The following is a 15926-nucleotide window of genomic DNA, read 5'->3' on the forward strand; positions in this document are numbered from 1 at the left end:
GGGGACACCATTGGTGTCCCCCTTACACGGTGAACCATCCATTTTGGCATCTTACCACACAAAAAATTAGCTATCACTGTGCCCCGGCGTAATATTTAGGGGGACGCCAAAGCCACGTGTGTGAAAATTATAATTTGGTCTTTTTTTCAAATTTATTTATTTTACCCCAATTTTCTCTTGAAATTGCTACCAAAATAACAACAAACAGTTCAACACTGGTCCTTAATATGGATTCCACACTCATAAATTAAGGTTTCTCGTGTAAGCAATTATGGGGACACCAAAACTTACACGTGAAACATCTTTCTTGGGATTTACGTGCGCAAATGTGTATCAATTGATGCATGAATTATATCTATAGTGTTCAAAATTTGCTCGTCTTTTATCATTTTTTACCCCTTAAAATCGAGTTTAATCCACAAACAAGCTGTAAATCTAACTGGTGTTACAGTAAAATGTCACACAATTTTGCCCCCCAAATTGTGATTTTGCACTTTTTGTCAAAATTCATGTGGAACTTTGAAGAAGCAATTTCTATATTTTACTTTGAAAAGGAAGATACTTACCTGAATAAGAGTATTCAGAAGTAAAATTGATTTAGGGTATGTAATTTTTAAGCAATGACAATATGAGGCAAATAGAAGGGGCATTTAACTAGTGGGACCCTTTTTAATGGAATTACCCATATACATATATACATACATATATACATACATATATATATATATATATATATATATATATATATATATATATATATATATACATATAATCATATATCATCTTAAAATACTGTTTATACACTGCTCAAACTGTAACATTATACACTTGACTCCTCTACCTTTGCTACCACTTATTGCAGCTTCTGGCTGATAAATCTTTCTTTGGACTGTTAAGTGAAAAGTAAGGTTAATGAATATCTTAGACTAAATCTTACTTAAATTTTTGATAATGCACTTTGAACAAACAGACATACTGACAGTAAAACATACACTAAAGCATAAATTGATCATGTGATTACTTAGCACAAACTTTGCAGTGTTTCAGAACATGATGTGCACGTTACACGTACATGGTGTACATATACATGTAAACTGTGTATAGGACACATGCACTAAGGTTAATAAATACACTGTATACTGTTTCACATGCCATACAGTAGTACAGGACCCTAGAACTACAGCTGAGAAAAATACAGTATAGGAGCCTACAAGTACAGCTGGGAAAAATACAATATATGATATAGATACAATACAGATTTTTATCATATATTCGACAGTTAAAAAAAACAAGAGACCCACAGGTCTAGTGCTCACCTGAGTATCGCAAGTTCACCTTTCACGCAGTCACTAATCTAAATTATTCACAGTTCTACCAAAATTTGACCAGGCATTCTTATACAAGATGAAAATGTACAATAAGGGCCCAAATTTTTGAAGATTCCTTAATTTTGAGGGGATTGGGGGCCGCCTGGGGCCCTCTGGGTGGGGCATGGTGCCCATGTTGATAAATTAAGATCCTAACCCCCTAAGGATACTACCTGCCAAGTTTGATAAAAACCCATCATGAGGTTTTCAGGAAGAAGATGAAAATGTACAATTTAGGCCCCCAAGAGGGGCACCCCTGGATCTGCTATGAACAAACTTGATACTACAGTCATAAATAGTGTTAAGGTCAGTAACTTGTCCTGTATACTGGTTACACTTCTTAGTCAGGGTCAATGTCCTAATTCTTATCAGTATTCTCCCACACATATATCTTGTACAGATTGAATATCCTTTGTCCTAAAGTCATAAACTGGAAAGCTTAGTTAGCCCCTAGGTGTTAATTGAACCAAGACACACAAGTATAAGCTTAGTGTTGGTGCCTAGAATAAAGCAGTAATTGTATAGCCCTTTCCTCATCTACTATACTGACTATGCAATTTCCTATCCTTTTGTCCTCCCCTAGTAGCTAAAACGTTTGATGTCACCCCTTTTGTAATAGTCTCAACGTAATGTCTCTTTGTCCTATTGTTGTAGCCATGCCTCCCTCCAATTACCACCCTATTGCCCGATTGCACCTGTATTAGTTTCTCACTTAATCCCAAGCTTCTATGATGGAAGTAGCCAACTGGTTAATTGTTTGTATACTTGGCTGGGAATGATGCCAAGCTAAAACTCCTGTTTGGGAGTCAGTCTGGATTTGGTCCTCCTGAAGTCAAGACGCCAATAAATGTTCTCTCCATAAATGCAATGATTTTATGTTGGTGTGACTGATTCATTGACTCTTGTTTGAAACTCAACAATAGTATTAACTTTAACAGCTCTATCCTCCTGATTCTAGAGAAGATTTTTAAAGATTCCTTCATTTTGGGAGGTTTGGGCCCCTTGGCGCCCTCCAGGTGGGATACGATGCCCATTTGAACAGATTGATATCCTATGCCCGTAAAGATACTACCTGCCAAGTTTGGTGAAAATCGGTAAAAGGGTTCTCAAAGAAGGAGATGAAAATGTACAATTTAGGCCCCATTAGGACCCCTCCCCACCCCCCTCCCCTGGGTCCCAAGGGGGGCACCACTGATTCTGCCATGAACAAACTTGAAACTACAGTCATCAATATACTAACTCATAGTATTAACTTAGCTCTATCACTTCTACATCTAGAGAAGATTTTTAAAGATTCCTTCATTTTGGGAGGTTTGGGCCCCCTGGGGCCCCCTGGGTGGGGCATGGTGCCCATTTTGTCAAATTGAGTTCCTAACCCCCTACGGTTGCTACCTGCCAAGTTTGGTGAAAATCGGTCAAAGGGTTCTCAAGAAGGAGATGAAAATGTACAATTTAGGCCCCATTAGGACCCCTCCCCACCCCCCTCCCCTGGGTCCCAAGGGGAGCACCCCTTATTCCGCCATGAACAAACTTGAAACTACAGTCATCAATGTACTAGCTCATAGTATTAACTTAGCTCTATCACCTCTGGTTCTAGAGAAGAAGATTTTTTAAAGATTCCTTCATTTTTTTTTTTTTTTTTTGGGGGGGGGTTGGGCCCCCTGGGGCCTCCTGTGTGGGGCATGGTGCCCATTTTGTCAAATTGAGTTCCTAACCCCTAGGGATGCTACCTGCCAAGTTTAGGGAAAATCGGTCTTGGGGTTCTCAAGAAGAAGATGAAAATGTACTATTTAGGCCCCATTAGGACCCCTCCCCACCCCCCTCCCCTGGGTCCAAAGGGGGGCACCCCTGATTCTGCCATGAACAAACTTGAAACTACAGACATCAATGTACTAGCTCAAAGTATTAACTTAGCTCTATCACTTCTGGTTCTAGAGAAGAAGATTTTTAAAGATTCCTTCATTTTGGGGGGTTTGGGCCCCCTGGGGGCCCCTGGGTTGGGCATGGTGCCCATTTTAACAAATTGAGTTCCTAACCCCCTTGGGATGCTACCTGCCAAGTTTGGTGAAAATCAGTCTTGGGGTTTTTGAGAAGAAGATGAATATGTAAAAAGTTTACGCACGACGGACGTCGGACAAAGGGCGATCACAATACAGTGCACTCCCGTTACAACGAACACGGTTATAACGAACTTTCGTTATATCGAAGGAAATCTTCTGGTCCTAAAATTATCACCATTAAAGTCTATGGTACAAAATTCGCTTATAACGAACACGGTTATAGCGAAATTTCCGTTATAACGAAGTCTTTTCCGAGCGCCACAGACAAAGAAAAACAAGAGAAATGTGCTCCGTTATAACGAAATGCGAATTGCTTTCGAAAATACGTAGCGGAACAAGCATTTTATAGCGTCTCTGCATGGGTGAACGCTTCACACCACTGTGTATTCGCTCCTTGTGTCACACACAGTTTCTGAGGGGAACTTGCGTTTATTATTGTAATACAGTTATCCCATCACATTTCACATAGCTTTGCAGTGCATGATGAGTATTCAGCAAACATAATATGATATACATATGTGGTTCCTTGTTTTCGTTATATATTGTATTTGTTCGGTTATAACGAATTTCGTTATAACGAAAGAAAACTGCCGGTCCCGAGCATTTCGTTATAACGGGAGTCCACTGTAGCTCACTTGAGCCTTTGGCTCAGGTGAGCTAAAAAAGAGGGGGCAGAGTGTCGATTAGAAGAAAAAAAAAATGTGCAGCTGAGGTTTGGAATACTGTATATCCACATGTGTGAGTTCTCCAGCTGAGGAGTACAGTAATTAACAAGATTAGTAATTCTAAATTTTTTTTAAATAAGAAAGCCATCAACTATATGATAGCATTCAATTAAATTGGACCACAGAATTACTTCACAAAATCATGTGCTAAGTCTGAGCTTTTAAAATGAGTATATTTTATTCATTGTTATCTCATTAAAAAAAAAAATCAAGACATACAATGTGCATTGTCAAAAGGAACAAAGTGCGAAGTACTTGTACAACCATGGAGCTACATGGAGTTTGCTGCAAATGTTCTTAAATAATCTATACAACCACGAGCATGTGCATAATATAGACCGAGACCACTACAATTATAAAATACAATGTATGATGAAACTCTGCGGAAATATTCCATTAAGTTTGCTATATCTACATGTGTAATCAAAATACCTATCTAGAATTGAGCAGTACGGACATTATAATTCAATACGAATTCCACATCTAAAATATTAAAACTGGACCAACGGGCCACAGTTTGGTCTTGAAGAAACCTGATAGTGTATCGAAATAAATTTTGAAGTATCAAAACAACCATACTACGCTTTCCATGTGGCTGTCACACATTTTTTCTTTTTTTTTTCCATAGAACTATTTTTAGACACAATCTTGGGCCTGGCTGCATTCTTATAAATTTGTAATATTGTACAGTTGTGTACTGTATTATGACATTGTGAAACATATTTTATGTTGTACATGTGAAACTGTTAAAATGCAGACATGTACATTTCTAAAAATTTAACTTGGTAACAAATGAGAATAAGTTCCTGCGATGTGTTATATCTTGTTTGGAATTCTAGGAAAGACAAAGGAAGATGCCACCCCAATGAGAATACAATAAATTCCTCAGGTCCAAGAGAAGTACATCAACATGTATATTCTTTACACTTACATACATTTGCAATGAGCATGAAGTCAGCGAAGGAGAAGTAAAATGCCTGTAACTGTGACTATTATGACTTACTTTCTTCAACAATGTAATCTTTGGTGTTCACCCATGGGAAATCCCAGGTAGAGCCGTCTGAGCTTCTAGTCTGGATCATCACATCACAATGAGTCACAGAATGAAAATGGACTGTAGAGGCCAAACATTTAGGGAGTCTTTTTTTTTTTCCTTTGCTTACATTTTTTTTTAGTGGTTAAATTTGTGATCGTGAAGTATAGCAACGGATGGAGAATTGTACACATTGCATTCATGTAAGAATCTGAGTTACCGGTAATATCATCATGCATTGTTAAATTGGCAATAGCACTGGACTCATAAACTTTGAGAAAAATAAACACCCCACAAAATATATGGCATATACAGTATGTGTTTGTCATGTGACTGAGTTGAGTCTTGCACAGTGGTGCATAAATACATTTATCTAATAAGTGAAATCCTGTATCTTTTGTGAGAAACACTTGTGTACCCTTTTTAGGAGTGGAAGGGGTAGCAAAGGGCATGTGCCTCCCCCCTTTATTTTATTTTTGAATAAAAGAAAAAATATGAAAGAGGGTGCGTGCACACCTTTACTTTTTTAAAAGAAACTACAAATGTGTATATTTGTGTGCAGATTGTAGTGGCACAAGAAAATTACTCTGATATGAAGGCTTTTTTTTTTTTTTTTTTTTGCTTGTCAGCTGATCAAACCCAGAAGTCGCACAATATCTTATTTTTTTTCGCTCCCCTTCACAGAATTCCTGGATCCGCCCCTATTGCTTGCATTGTCTTAGTACTTCTGTGCAGAGAGGGAACTTTCACTTCTCTGAATAACAAGAGGGAATCTTGAGGGATTAAGAACATTAAAAGGAATATATGGAACATGGCATTTCTGTCAAGAAGCTTTATAGTTGATGGCAGCTGCATTTTTTCAAGCAAAGGCAAACCTACATCCACAGGATGTTTGTGCTAAACTATCTTCTTTTATCTATTCATCTATTTATTCAATTTTTTATTTTTTTTTTTGGGGGGGGGGAGGGGAGGGGAGGTGGATCAAAGCTGTCTATGAAAGATGCTACTACACCAAGTCACATTTGCATGTTTATCACAGCTAGACAGGCATATTGGGCTCTTCCCTCCTTCCACTGATCACGATGACAGTCTGTGATGCACTGAATGGTCTTCATCACATTTTACAGGTAACTGTCACACCAGTCTTTCAAGCAATGGAAGCAGTCCGAGGCTTGTTTCTTGTTTGCTCCTCCCTCTTCCTTCAACCAGTCTAGGAACATGTCCTCATCCTTTTTCAGCACCAGGAACTGACCCAGCAAAACATAGGCCTATGAAAAACAGCAGCAGGCATCAAGTAAAATGTGTTAATGCAACAATTTTTGTCATTCAAGATATCTAAACAAAAGGTCAAAGCAACGGTGTCAAAATGCTTTACTAAGGGGAATTCATCCCAAATATATGTGTACCGGTACTCAGCAAACACAAAAACATTACAAGTAGTAGAATGCATCAGTGGAGTTTGAGGAAAATTGCATAATCCATTCAAAGTATATGTACATGTAATGAACTTTAAAAAGTTTGGGTATAAATTCATGTGGCAACAATATTGTATGAAAGAAGGCTACATCAGTTCATGATGTTAATTATCTAAGGACATGACTTTTTGTAACAACAGTTTCGTTATAACCATGTTCAGTACGCACTGTATCCAAAGCCCTATTACTGTTAAATGCATAAATAATCCCCAAAATGGCAACACATCTTAAAAGATGAAAGTTAACATTTTATTCTCAAACTTTTGAAGAAAAGGTTGTTGCAGAGGTAGGCTTTTGGGAGAATACTGGCACAAATTACTGGTAAAAGAACCATGTACCCAATAGTACCAGCCCTGTCACTATTTGACGATTCAGAGGGTTTCAAAGCATTATATCGATTTACTGGTATATGTCTATGTTTCATATTACAAAATGTACAAATCTTTTCCTGATCAGCTGTTGCTATGCAAACAATATGATCTTGATGTTGCTTTTCTTGCAGGGGCACATTGAATGCTAAGCCTGACAAAAATTTCAATGAAACTACTGTACTTGTTTATCCCTGGCAAGTTTGCTAAGCAGATCAGAGGCACTGTGTAACATTGGATGTCCTGTTGTTATTCTGCTTGATAAATATTGAAATAATTTCTGTTCCATGTGTAACTACATAACAGTCAAACCACAAACAAGCTAGGCTGAGACACACACACACGATGAAACTAAAAGTGTCCAAAAGTTCTTGGAGCCTCTTCCCTAAAGATACAGAAAATGGATATTTGGTCAAGTTTTTGAATACATGGAATATTCAAATAATAAACGTAATACATAATGTAACTAGAAATGTCGCTTTGGCGACTGGTATGCCTCCGCCATAATGCATGATTTTCCCAATAGGTCTAGATAGTACATGTGGACAATGTGTGATTACATTTTCACAAAATTGGCAAAATATTGAAATGACAAGTTTGTCACAAATGTGTTGAATGTTCACCTTCCTTGACCTAGGTTTAATTGGATGAATAGGAGAGCATGTATCTCTGTAGAGGGATTTACAGGACAAGTTCACCTTCATAAACATAAGGATTGAGAGAATGCAACAATATTAGTAGAACACATCAGTGAAAGTTTGAGGAAAATTGGACAATCGATGCAAAAGTTGTGAATTTTAAAAATTTTTGTGTTGGAACCACTGCATGAGGAGACTACTACAGCTTGTGAGTCATATGCGTACAACAGTATAAAGAAAATGTAAAGAAAATTCAACATATTTTCACTTTTTTCGCATATCAAAAGAGCACTTGACTTGCCTCTTTCTAAAGGCAGGGGGAATAATATTACCCATAACATTTGTCGGTAACGAGTCGGGGGAATGTGTACTTTTTTCATAAGATGAAATTTTGTGAAATTCTCTTTATATTTTCCTTATATTATTGTACGCATGTGACATCTAAGTTATTCACACACTGCAGTAGTCTTCTCATCCAGCGGTTACTGCACAAAAACTTCAAAAATTCATAACTTTTGAACGAATTGTCCGATTTTCCTCAAACTTTCAATGATGTGTTCTACTAATATTGCTACATTCTCTCAATCCTTATGTTTATGAAGGTGAACTTGTCCTTTAAGGACTTTAACTTGACTTTGACCCATTCATACATTTAGGCATTGAGTAATTTTCAAGGTACAGGTGTGGAGAAAAAGTGCAATTTCTGAATTGAATAGTAAATTGTTACCATTTTCATCTGGCCCTTGACCCTAAAATTCATACTAAGATAATTACTTTCAGGTAGAACATGCATAATATGTACTAAGTTTCAAGATAACTTGAGCCACTTCCGAGATATGGAGGAAAAAGTTAGTTCAGCACTTTCACTTGATCTTTGACCTTTTGACCTTTGAGGCAAAAAAAGAAGAAAAAAAAAACTTTCCAGAGAATTTCTATTAGGTTATACACGCATACACCAAGTGTAAAAAAAAAATAACCCTGCTGGCATTGCATAAATATGAGGGTAATAGTAAAATTTTGAAGTCTTGCACTTGACCTTTGACCCCTGACCTTTGACCCCATGAACCCTACATTCTCTAGATAATCACTTCCAAGTTCCAGTCAGTACATGCATATGTTCCATGAAGATACCTTGAACAATTTTCCAAGGTACTGAGAAAAAAAAGAAGTTTTAATATTTTTCTTGACCTTTTGACCTTTGACCTCATGACCAAAACTTTCACCAGAGAATCTTAATTGGGTAATACATGTATACACTAAGTTTCAAGAAAATATCTTTTGACATTCAATAGATACGGTGGAAATAGTGAAATTTTATGTATTTGACCCTGACCTTTTGACCTTTGACCTCATGACCCAAACTTTCACCAGAGAATCTTAATTGGGTAATACATGTATACACTAAGTTTCAAGAAAATCTCTTCAGGCATTCAATAGATATGGTGGAAATAGTGAAATTTTATGTATTTGACCTTGACCTTTTGACCTTTGACCTTGAGCATGTGCACCCAAAAGTTGATAGGCACAACTTCACCCCCTAATACACATACATGCCAAGTTTCATTAGGATACCTCAACAGGTTTCGATAGTTACCTTGTCCACAAAATTCATTACGGACGGACGGACGGACGGACAACCCGAAAACATAATGCCTCCGGCACCACTTCGTGGCGGAGGCATGACAACAATGCATGTACATATTCCCTTCAAAATTTTTTTTTAAACAAGTAATTACAATTAATAAATACTCACTTTGTCAAAGCCTTTGTCTGTCAGGCGACCACCAATGACAACCCCTATCCCTGCCAAGTCTGTCACTGGCTTTTCCCCCATGGGTTCTGACACGAAGTCTCTATGCTTCTGTGAAGTCGTCTGTGCCATTGCGATGAGTGTGTTGTTTGCTAGACAGTTACAAGGAAAGCGATGAAATATAAAAGAAAAAAGTAAAATTGGCTTAGAGAACAGAGTCATATACAATGTATCACCTGCAAGAAACCTTTGTGGCTGGAGAGGGCTCAATTCCATTTAGACCTTAATCAGAAGTGAGGGTATAGTTGGTCAATCATGAAGACTGTCAGCACAGCCGCCTTAGTTGACGAAGTGGAACCTGCTAATTGTCGCAACATGAAAACATGAAGACTATGCTTAACTTTTACTACTACTGTACTAAAATGCCTATACTAGCAAAAATTTGATCCAAAAAGGAGAAGGGGGGGGGGGGGGAGGGGAGGAGGGGTATTTCTGTAAGCTGTAAGACCGAAACAAGACTCTACAGAATTTTACCAAGATCATTCATGTCAAGTACAATGTATATACTGCACAGGGAACAATACAATTCCACACAAAGCTTTAGTAGAGTATGACCAGACAAACAGAATAATAAACATGGTTGCCGTTTCAGTATGAACATTATGTCTTTCTTGGACAAAACTCTATGGGCTTATAGGGCAATTACAGACCAGTTTACAAAAGTTTGTCTGAATGAAAGAGTGAAATTTCACAAGCATAACAGTGACAATTTGATCAAGTAATGAAATTCTCAAACAGTTAAAAAATATACAAATCACCGCACAATTTGTCACTGAGCTCGTAAAAAGATATGACCAAATAAAGCAAATTCCTGCCATAAAAATTAACAAGGGAAAGTAGAAATTACGCGGTGCGTAATATATGTCCCCGCCGGAAGTAGCATTTTGTAGCAAAATGTGCAATATAGGTAAAAAATCAAGGTCAAAGGTCAAAATTCTGTGTAAAGTTTTGAAGCCCTCACCTAGTGCCATCACATAAAGCAAACGGAATCGAAATCGGGTTAGAAATGGTGAAGGAGTAGCATTTTGTAGCCAATGTACAATACAGGTCAAAAATAAAGGTCAAAGGTCAAAGAAGGCAAAGGTCAAACTTCTGTGTAGAAGTTTTGAAGCCCTCACCTAGTGCCATCACATAAAGCAAACGGAATCGAAATCGGGTTAGAAATGGCGAAGAAGTAGCATTTTGTAGCAAAATGTACAATATAGGTCAAAAATCAAGGTCAAAGGTCAAAGAAGGCAAAGGTTAAAATTCTGTGTAGAAGTTTTGAAGCCCTCACCTAGTGCCATCACATAAAGCAAACAGAATCGAAATCGGGTTAGAAATGGCGAAGGAGTAGCATTTTGTAGCAAAATGTACAATATAGGTCAAAAATCAAGGTCAAAGGTCAAAGTCAAAGGTCAAAATTCTGTGTAGAAGTTTTGAAGCCCTCACCTAGTGCCATCACATAAAGTAAACGGAATCGAAATCGGGTTAGAAATGGCGAAGGAGTAGCATTTTGTAGCAAAATGTACAATATAGGTCAAAGGTCAAGGTCAAAGGTCACAACTGAAATTCTGTGTAGAAGTTTCAAAGCTCCCATGTAGTGCTATCATATAAAGCAAACAGAATCAAAATTGGCTCATAAATGACAGAGAAGTAGCAAATTTAACATTTTGATCACACACGGACGGACGCACGGACGCACGGACGGACGGACAGACGGACGGACGGACGCACAGACACACACACGTACGGAGCCCGTTTCATAGTCCCCTGCTCGAACTCGTTCGGCGGGGACAAAAAAGTGAATCTAATGGAGCTATTACTTCAGAATAATGATCAGACAAAGGATCAGAATTTGAGACTATGGCATAATTGCACTAAAAAAACAAACAAACAAAAAGCTGGAAATGAAAGATTTTATGTACAAACTACAAGTTGTGAGGACCAGGTGATGACATCATCACTTATTTGCATATATTGACTGTTCAAGAATTGTTTTGTATTACTGATACTTCACAAATTCATCTTATAATATATTTAAATTTCAGTGAAATACAAGCTGTATATCTATTTCAACAAAATATTTTAAATGAAATGCTAGAATTTTATATTCAGAATAGTTAAGGAAATAATTTGAAGTTGTAAACATGTATTTCTATTCTCATTGAACAATAGTGCACATATCAAAATTAATTCAAAGTTAGGTCCTCTCAAAAACTCATTATTTTTCCATGATGAACACATGACATACCACACATTATTTTCCTCATTTTAATCTGTGTGATATATATGATATAATGCACTCTGCTAAAGTTAGACCAATAAATCTACCTCTTTACAGTAGCCTTTTGTTAACTGTGCAGTCAGAAATACTGTCAGCTGACCATACTGACCGGGCTCACCGTCAATCTGTGCAGTTACCCGACTTGGGGCCCAAAAAACGTCCGAAGGTAGGGAGCGCATGATCCGACACTAGTAATACTAGTCTACTAGTAATAGTATAAACAAGAGGCCACCGAACAAGAGGTAGATTTGTGAAATTATCGGTCTATGCTAAAATGTTTCTAGAATGTTTATATAAGTTTTGCTGTTCTATTTCAAGTGTAGTAAATCTTGCAGGGAGCTGGTGGAAAGAGTTCCTTTTCATCTTCCTGTAATTTGCAATGTTAATTGTACCCCACATTTTGATTTGCTACTCCAACTCACAGCACACACTAAACCCCGGGGCACTCCTTGTACCACAGTTCGGTCTGGTCGCATTGTTGCCACATAGCTACCACTTACATCACATGTACATTGTACCACCAACACATTGAAAGAGAGAACTGCAGTGAGGGATGTGACAGTGTCTTTTCTGCTGTGCACTGTCTGTCAGAGCTCCAGCGGACAACATTGCCCTGATTTTTGAATGTTTCTTTTGAGTTTTGCCAAACTTTTAATAGTTTGCACCTGATGGGTACCACATATCAAACTTCTTCTATAAACATTCTAGCATCATCTAACAGTAGTTAACTTTAGTTATACATCTCCCTGATCTGATATGATAAGTATCTATTAGGAAACCTATAACATTTTGATCTAACGTTAAATAATTCGAACTTGGATGTGTCTCCAAACAACCATAGGCCTGGCCCTAGGTCTACCGCCATATGCAATGACGGCATTGACGTTGAAGAGTAGCGTCTGCGGTTTTTCGTAATTTCCCTGAACTTCTGAAGTGAGTTTTTTTTTTTTCTAGACCTAATGTTAGAGTTAGACAGTGAAGGGATATTTCAACATGACCGATGACCATCACTCATCAGATTCAAGCAGAACTCCGGAAACGGTCAAATACTAATTAATAGACCTTGCCCAATACTTACTCTCGAGACAGATGATACAATACCGATTGCTAGCCGCGCCAAAACGTTGAAAACGTTTGTGTTTTGTGTACAGCTGGTTGATAACAGATGCGAGACTCGAATATTAGTACACGGCATGCACAGTATTCGTGTAGTGAGTGTATATGCTACGCTACAACAAACCGTGTAACCATACCTATCCTGTGCTGGTAATTCCCCCCATGCAGGAAATCCCCGCCACTGTGACGGAAACAAAAAGCGCGCTTACCACTGATCTGGTAGGGAATGCAGCTAATGTGGTGCGCCGCGCGTGCGCACCACCGAACTAACGGTGGTGCGCACTGAGTCGATGTTTATGGAACGCCTAGAGTACCAGAAGTCAATACAGTACAATGTACCAAGACAAATCCCTCCTCCCCTCTCACAGGTGGCCATTCTCTCAGGAGCGTTCCCGATTTGAAAAAGGATATTTTCGGGGCTCAATTCGTGGAGAGATCATCCCGAAAAATCGTTGAAATAGGGGGTCTTACAGGATTTTCCTCTGCAATCAAGAGTGGTTTTCAATGTTTGTCTTTCCCCAACAACCCTAAAATAGGGTTCCGAACAGGGTTTGTTTCACCCCCCCCCCTGAAAAATGTTTTTGCAAAATAGGAGTATGGTGCGGATTCTTTGTTGTTGGCGGGAGCAAAACGTTGGGTTGGAATATCTGTGTTAAAGGACAAGTTCACCTCCATTAACATAAGGATTGAGAGAATGTAGCAATATTTGTAGAACACATCATTGAAAGTTTGAGGAAAATCGGACAATCCGTTCAAAAGTTATGAATTTTTGAAGTTTTTGTGCAGTCACCGCTGGATGAGAAGACTACTGCAGTGTATGATGTCACATGCGTACAACAATATAAGGAAAATATAAAGAGAATTTCACAAAATGTCATCTTTTTAAAAAAGTACACATTCCCTTGACTCGTTACTGACATATGTAATGGGTAATATTATTCCCATTGCCTTTAGAAAGAGGCAAGTCAAGTGCTCTTTTATTATGCGAAAAACGTGAAAATATGTTGAATTTTCTTTACATTTTCTTTATACTGTTGTACTCATATGACATCACGAGCCTTGGTAGTCTCCTCATCCGGTGGTTCCAACACAAAAATTGTAAACATTCATAACTTTTGCATTGATTGTCCAATTTTCCTCAAACTTTCACTGATGTGTTCTACTGATATTGCTGCTTTCTCTCAATCCTTATGTTTATGAAGGTGAACTTGTCCTTTAAGGTTGCGGAGCCATAATTTTGCATTTTCAGACCTGAAATTCAGCGATCTGGTGCATACTTTTGGTGAATTCTTTTGGATTTAAAAAAAAGGACAAAATTAGATATTCACAGAAACTGAATGAAAATCGCTATATCTCAGCTCTTACCGCAGTGTGCGACATTCCTGTGTAGGCCTATCATACCTATATGGAAGTTGACAGGGGGATGTGGGAGGGGGTAGCCCCTTCCCACACGACAAAGCGTTTGCATTTTTTGGATAGAATCAAAATAGAGCGAACGATCCGATGCACACAAGGGAGATTTTGCATTTTTGGATTTGAAATTAAACAATCTGTTGCACTGTTATACTCCATAGGTGAATTTCGATAGTTTTCCATTAAAAAAAAAAAAAAGCAAGAAATTTTCCTCATTTCGGGAATTATTTGGGAGACAAAATTGCATGTTTGCAACCTTGTCCTCCGGGATTGATGCCCCTCAGTGCATACGAAGGCGATTTTGCATTTTACAATGCAAATGAAGTATCTCGTAATCACATTTTTGATCGTACAGTGTATATTTTTTCGAGAAGCTGTCAATCCCCAAGTGTATAAAAAAGGTAAGCTATTTAAATGAAAGGAGATAGGGCCTATATCCTTCCACCCGAAGGATTTTTTTTTTCCTTGAAGTGAAGTGACAGCTCTGGTGCACACTTTTTGGTGAAACGTTGGAAAGACTGCTATTCAAAAAGATGTTTATGAGAAAATGAATGAACGAGAGAGGGCTGATGTGGGAGGGGGTGTTCCCCTCCCATCTCAGGAATTATGGGGGCCGAGGGACAAAATGATATGTTTGCCCCGGCCCCCCCCCCCCTCTCCTTAACTCCCCCATTATTTTCATGGGAGCCTGGAGGGGGGGGGGGGAACTGCCTCCTTGCTAATTTTGCCTCCTAATAAGGTTTATTTTGATGGCTTCCCTAAAAGCCCTTTGGTTAAGGGAATCACAATCCTGACTCATTTCCATTACTAAAGAGGAGGCCTATCTCTGAATCTGGACCAAAGCATATTGTATTCTGTATGTTTGACCGCCGGGGGGGGGGGGGATGGACAATAAACAAACACAATAAAGGTACTCGTACTTATGGACATCAACAACACACTCAAATCAAATTCACAGCTGGGATCTAAAATGGAAAACAATTGAAAAAAATGAATGGAAAACAAACCGTGGACGAGATTTTTGTGTAAGCCAAGAACAGCCTTATTAACTCATTAGGCTCGTAAGTGGTAGGGAGCCCGTTTGCCGGCAGCAAAAAAAAAAAACAAAACAAAAAAACAAAAAAAACAAAAAAAAACCCTGAAAAACAACAAAAACAACAAAAAAAATCAGCAACAACCAAACAAACAAAAAACAAACAAACAAAATCAAAGCAAACTTTAATTTTTCTATTTTTTCTCGTATAGCATTAGAGATGTTTCATGTGATAACAAGCTATAGCCTATAAATGTTGGTAATTATTATTGTTATTATTATTATTATTATTATTATTATTGTTATCATTATTATTATCTTTATCATTATCATTATCATCATCAGTATTATTATTATTATTATTATTATTATTATTATTATTATCATCTTTATCATTATCATTATCATCACCAGTATTATTATTATTATTATTATTATTATTATTATCATTATTATCATTATCATTATTATTATCATCATCATCAAACCATCTTTGTGAGGCGATTGTACTGGCACCAGAAAAATGCACTGAAGCCTTGTCTTGCTTGTCAAGCGATGAAACCCCGAAGTAGAAACGGGAAGATGCATAGGGAGTTTGTTGTTGTTGTTGTTGTTGTTGTTG

General features: G+C 37.9%; 1 protein-coding gene across 1 annotated transcript; it reads right to left on the minus strand.

The window, feature by feature from the left end:
- Nucleotides 1-4306: 4306 nt before the first annotated feature.
- LOC140226858 (barrier-to-autointegration factor-like) lies at nt 4307-13044 on the minus strand. Its single transcript, XM_072307291.1, has 3 exons — nt 12821-13044; nt 9420-9568; nt 4307-6453 (listed from the first exon to the last, which is right to left on the minus strand). Exons 2-3 carry the CDS (start codon nt 9546-9548, stop codon nt 6307-6309), a joined length of 276 nt encoding a protein of 91 aa, XP_072163392.1. The 5' UTR covers nt 9549-9568; nt 12821-13044; the 3' UTR covers nt 4307-6306.
- Nucleotides 13045-15926: the final 2882 nt, after the last annotated feature.

Source organism: Diadema setosum, chromosome 1, assembly GCF_964275005.1.
Source record: "Diadema setosum chromosome 1, eeDiaSeto1, whole genome shotgun sequence".
Lineage (NCBI taxonomy): Eukaryota > Metazoa > Echinodermata > Echinoidea > Diadematoida > Diadematidae > Diadema > Diadema setosum.

Bases quoted from the DNA above. Each gene is read 5' to 3' on its own strand.
- LOC140226858 (XM_072307291.1), bottom strand. From the start codon at position 9,548: ATGGCACAGACGACTTCACAGAAGCATAGAGACTTCGTGTCAGAACCC. The intron at 6,454-9,419 runs GTGAGTATTTAT...TGTTTTTCATAG, and splicing joins CAGACAAAGGCTTTGACAAA to GCCTATGTTTTGCTGGGTCA.